Source organism: Corylus avellana, chromosome ca9 (assembly GCF_901000735.1).
Source record: "Corylus avellana chromosome ca9, CavTom2PMs-1.0".
NCBI classification, from domain to species: domain Eukaryota; kingdom Viridiplantae; phylum Streptophyta; class Magnoliopsida; order Fagales; family Betulaceae; genus Corylus; species Corylus avellana.
Window position 1 is genome coordinate 17,347,408 of NC_081549.1, and position 5,366 is coordinate 17,352,773.

A 5,366-nucleotide genomic window follows, 5' to 3' on the forward strand; every position below is an offset into this window, starting at 1 on the left:
TCCTAATAAAAGGTTTTCCCTTGAATTTAATATTTATAAACTTATGAATAAATATTAGTTTATCTAATTATTTGAATGAAATAATATCAGAATAATTAAGATAAATTTATTAAAAAAATATAAAATTTCAATTATAATAATACTCCACTGAAGCATTACGTGTTTTTTTTTAAAAAAAATAAAAAATAAAAAAAATAAAAACTATTTATTAAACTAATATTTGTTATCATATTAATATCATGACAAAAATAACACACAAATTTGAAAAAAAAAAAAAAAAGAAAAAAAAAAGCACCAGGAAGTAAACCGTGTTAAACCATATGTCTTATACTATATCTATATGTATCTAAAACCTCCGAGAAACCCATATGTATCTAAAACCTCCGAGAAACCCTTAGACCACCAACGATCTAACAGCCGTTTCCTCCGCCGATTGCAGCCACCATTGCCTGCAACCAAACGAAGCCTATACCTCTTCTTCAAATCTGACAGACCTTGTCCATGGAAAAAACCGCTTCCTTTTTGTTTTCCGGCATTAACTTTGACCGGAAAAAGTTCGCAGGAGATTTCGCCAGGTTCGAGGTATGATTTTCGTTTTTTTAACGAATAAAAGGAAACTCTCTCATATTGAATGGCTTTGTATTCTGATTTATCAAAAAAAAGGAAAAAATATATATTTGTTCATGTTTAATTTAGGAGAAGAAAAAAATAGATAAATCGGCGGAGGAATCGAGCTTGGCGGAAATTGGAAACTCTGAACCGGAGAAGGGGAAGGTATCTGTCAAGAAGCGAAAGCGAAAAACAAAGGATTCAGGTATTTTATTTTGGTATTTTTCCTGAATGTGAAGGCAATGAATTTTGCGCTAACATTCTCATTTGTTATACTTTCGTTAGACAAAGAAACGGTAGAAGGATTCAGTGTCTTTAAGAGCTCGAAACCAGAAGTGGAAGCTGTGGTGCTGAATGAAGAGAATGACAAAGACGAAGACAAGCCTTTAAAAGCAAAGAAAGAAGTGTATAGGCAACAAGAGGTTTCTTCTATTTCTTCACCTTCTTCACTATTCTATGTGCGCATGGTTTATGGTTTATGGTTTTTTTTTTTTTTAAAGAATGTTTGTGTATTTGTTTCGTTCGAATTCTGTTGTAATTTCATTTTCTTTATGCGAGTAGCGGGATGCTCTGTCGCGTAAGAAGTACAACATTCATGTGTCCGGGAATAATGTAGCAAGTCCACTTCAGAATTTTGAGGAATTAAGTTCAAGGTATTCTATATTTCTTTATATGCTAGGTGTTTAGGCACAAGCATCCATGGCACAAGCATCTATGTTCAGCTCTTTACACGGTCAGTATAAAGAGGTTTCTGAGGAGCCAATGCTTTGCTATAATTATTGGTATGAGTAATGTTAGATACCATATTTTTATCATTCAATTGTTTAATAATGTTGACGTGGCACTCCAAATCAACCATTGGATTATTTATTTAACAATGATTTATCCAAGGTTTAGTTGAGAGTAGCACGTTAGCCTTGTTGGATAGAATTATAGCATCTAGGATTTCTCGTATTGGTATTCCACGGATTAAACCCTATTCTTATTTTGTGATTATATAATTGTTACAGTTGTTATTATTTCCTACCAAAGGTTTTTTTTTGGTGTGTGGGTTTTCTGTCATATTCTATGTATTCTTATAAAAGATTATTGCCAAAAAATATCACAGCATAAATTTTAGTCTGGTGTTTCCTAGATATTGCACACACAATTAGAAAAAATGTTTTTATTCCTGCCTTTATCATGCTTCTTTACTTCTCTCTCTTTTAGTCATTGCCGTCTACTATTTCTTGCGTCTTTAGGTGTAAAAATTACGGAGGGCGTTCTGCTTCCTATTACTTAAATTTTTAGAAGCATTATTAATGAATCTAGTTTGTATTTTGCAAATTTTGCTTGCAATAATTATTGCTTAGAATGAGAATTTACTTGGTTTGTTCACAGGTTTGGGTGTGAACCTTATTTGTTACACAATATGGCAGGACTTGGATTTAATGAGCCGACACCAATTCAAAGGCAGGCTATTCCGGTTCTTTTATCTGTATGGTCTTCTATTTTATATATCTTCTGCTTTAGCTGATTTGACTTCCTTTTATTTTTCCTTTTTCCTTAGCTTCCAATTATTTTTAAAATTTTTGAGAATAGAGTTCCTAAGCATTGGTCTGATTAAACTCCAGCATGAGTTGATAACTTGGTGTTAAAGTTGTTCTGACTATTGTCATAATATCGTATCAGGGCCAGGAATGCTTTGCGTGTGCTCCAACTGGATCTGGTAAAACCTTGGCTTTTGTCTGTCCCATGCTAATGAAACTTGAGGTATTTTTTTAATGCCATTTAACTACATTTTTTTTGGCAAACGATGATTCTTTGAGTTTCTCTAATGAACTTTATTTATATCCTCATTATCAGCATCCATCAACTAATGGCATCAGAGCTCTTATCCTCTGTCCCACACGAGAGTTAGCTACTCAGACAACTAGAGAGAGCAAGAAATTGGCAGAAGGAAAAAAATTCCGCATCAAGTTGATGACAAGAGAGCTATTACGAAGTGCTGATTTGTCAAAGCTACCTTGTGATATACTTATATCAACACCACTTAGGTTGAGGTTGGCTATAAGGAAAAAAAAGCTCGACTTAAGCAGGTGCATGGCGTTAATCTCTTATTTATGGATCTCATTCACGCTAGTAGAAAAAAAAACCAATTAATAGAATGATGGTTTGGTTAAATCAACCTAATGTGTAACTGCCTCCACTGTGAAGAAGATCCCTTTCTATTGACACTCGGAAGGCCTGAAACAGAAATCACTACTTTATATTGGTTCAGCTAGTAGACTGATGGATGTTTTATTTCTCCTTGTTGGATTTCTGTTTAAAAAATTAAAACATAAAAGGAACTTGGACTACAGGTTTTTGTACTATAAAGTGAATTTGTAGGAAATTATGCACTATAGACAGCTCTCAGTGGTAAATAAAATGGTTTGAATGCTTTCCAACTTAGAGTTTTGGTGATGTGCAGGGTTCAGTTTCTTGTCTTAGATGAATCTGATAAGCTATTTGAGCCTCGTTTGATAAAGCAGATTGATTCTGTGGTCAAAGCTTGTTCAAATCCTTCAATAATACGCTCCATGTTTAGTGCTACCTTACCTGACTTTGTTGAGGACCTTGCACGCACAATAATGCATGATGCTGTTCGAGTTATTGTTGGCAGAAAGTAAGATTGGCTTACTCTATTACTAAACCACGGAGGGATTCCTTGAAATGCATTTCATTCTTTTCCCTGATAAGTTGACTCATGTTCTACTTTTGAAAACAGGAACACTGCTTCTGAATCGATCAAGCAAAAATTGATTTTTGCGGGAAGTGAAGAAGGAAAACTTCTTGCACTTCGTCAAAGCTTTGCAGAGGTATCTGAAGATTCTGCTTAATATCTCACCTGATATTTAAAGATTCTGCTTAATATCTCACCATGAAAAATGTTCTCACAGTGCTAGTTGAGGAAGCAGTTATTTGTTGAAACTTTTTAAGCATGCCATGTTGCAACATCCCTTTTCTTATCATTTCCTTTTCAATGGTTTTCTATTCGAGCATGTTTATCTTCTTGACCAAACTCCTTGTTCCTGTTGTATTGTCAGTAGAGTTTGAATCCACCGGTATTAATCTTTGTACAAAGCAAGGAGCGGGCAAAGGAACTGTATGGGGAACTGGCATATGATAACATAAGAGTTGATGTCATCCATTCTGATTTGCCCCAATCGCAGGTAGCATCCCATTCCTGATATTGTCTTATATAACATGTGTACATTCCAAGAATTCTAGTCCTGAAAAAAATTAAATGAAGATGAAGGAAAATCTTGCTCAAATGGTCAAGCCTCATAATCACTTAAATTTTTTTTTTTCTATGCATGACCTGCATGAGAAAGACTGAGCATTGTTATATCTGGGTCTCCTAGAGGATTTAATGGGAAAAGTAAAGATGGCCAAATGGATTTAAATGTTCTCCTTGTTATCCTGCCCCATTATACTGGGGTTTTAACTATTCCTCTTAGTATTGAATTGCCTGAGAAGTCATTTTAACCACATTTTCGTGCTAAAGTGGCCTAGAACAGAATTTCTCAAGTCACCATATTTTATGCTTGTAGTTTCTTTGTGTTCCAACAATTGTCGGCGACTTAGTACTGATGTATTAAATTTAACACAGCGAGAAAATGCTGTCGATCGCTTCAGAGCTGGCAAGACATGGGTCCTGATTGCCACTGATGTTATTGCCCGGGGTATGGATTTCAAATGTGTCAACTGTGTGATTAATTATGATTTTCCAGACTCTGCTGCTGCATACATCCACAGGATTGGTATGTTCCTTGTCTCTAACTGCTCCTAGCCCCTGTAATCTATGTTTGTGGTTATTAAATTGAGTTGTCAACAAACAATTATATGTGAAAAATGTTTCAGAAAATGCACAAGATACTTCAAATTTTGTTAGATTTCACTTGTCTGTTGTTGTTGTTGTTAGGAATCATTGAGATGATATAACTTTCAATTTATCCATATAATTCTTGATGCCCCAGATCTGTCACTTTGCACATGTCATATGACATAGCCATTCGATGATGGGTTATAATAGATATCGTAAGAAATGATTGAAAAAACTACATGCATCTCTTTTGGGGGTAAATGTCTTTTTTGTGGTCCCTATAGCCAAGTTTGTCGTTCTTCCATATAGGTCGGTCGGGCAGAGCGGGGAGGACGGGAGAAGCGATTACTTTTTACACCAAGAACGATGTTCGCTTCCTGCGGAACGTAGCTAATGTAATGACAGCTTCAGGTTGTGAAGTTCCATCCTGGGTCATGGCATTGCCCAAATTGAAATGGAAGAAGCACCGTCCACAAAGAGAGCCAATATCAACTAATCCAAAAGATTAGGAAGAATATAGTCGGTGATGAGGGATAATCTTTTACATGGAGATATTTCAGGGAAGCAATCATTGAAATATGTAACAGTTTCAGAACACATTGTAATATGTAATTTTCCAACTTTTGCATTTGTAGCTCGATATCATGGGAAGCAATCATTTTTCTGAGGATGAATTTCAGTTGCAACAAGGAAATGATATTTATATTTTTGTCTATTACACATAACACTTTTATAGGCTGTATTGGAAGAAGTTTTTTCAAATCAGTTTGGAGAAAAACTTTTGTCTTTCTTGAAAGGCCCGACATTAACAACTTTTCTTAGTTCGGGCTATCTTTTTTGATGCCCCAAGTCTAGCCTAGCGTTAGAGCTTCATTTTACTTGTCCAAATTAAACTCAAAAGTTTTTTTTT

At 35.1% G+C, this 5,366-nt stretch overlaps 1 protein-coding gene across 1 annotated transcript; it reads left to right on the plus strand.

Annotated features, from left to right (window-relative positions):
• Positions 1-395: 395 nt before the first annotated feature.
• Positions 396-5,130, plus strand: LOC132162654 (DEAD-box ATP-dependent RNA helicase 57). The gene is made up of 12 exons (XM_059572936.1): positions 396-582; positions 697-814; positions 895-1,031; positions 1,171-1,262; positions 1,990-2,086; positions 2,281-2,361; positions 2,455-2,687; positions 3,062-3,256; positions 3,359-3,449; positions 3,681-3,803; positions 4,244-4,394; positions 4,766-5,130. Exons 1-12 carry the CDS (start codon positions 502-504, stop codon positions 4,963-4,965), a joined length of 1,599 nt encoding a protein of 532 aa, XP_059428919.1. The 5' UTR covers positions 396-501; the 3' UTR covers positions 4,966-5,130.
• Positions 5,131-5,366: the final 236 nt, after the last annotated feature.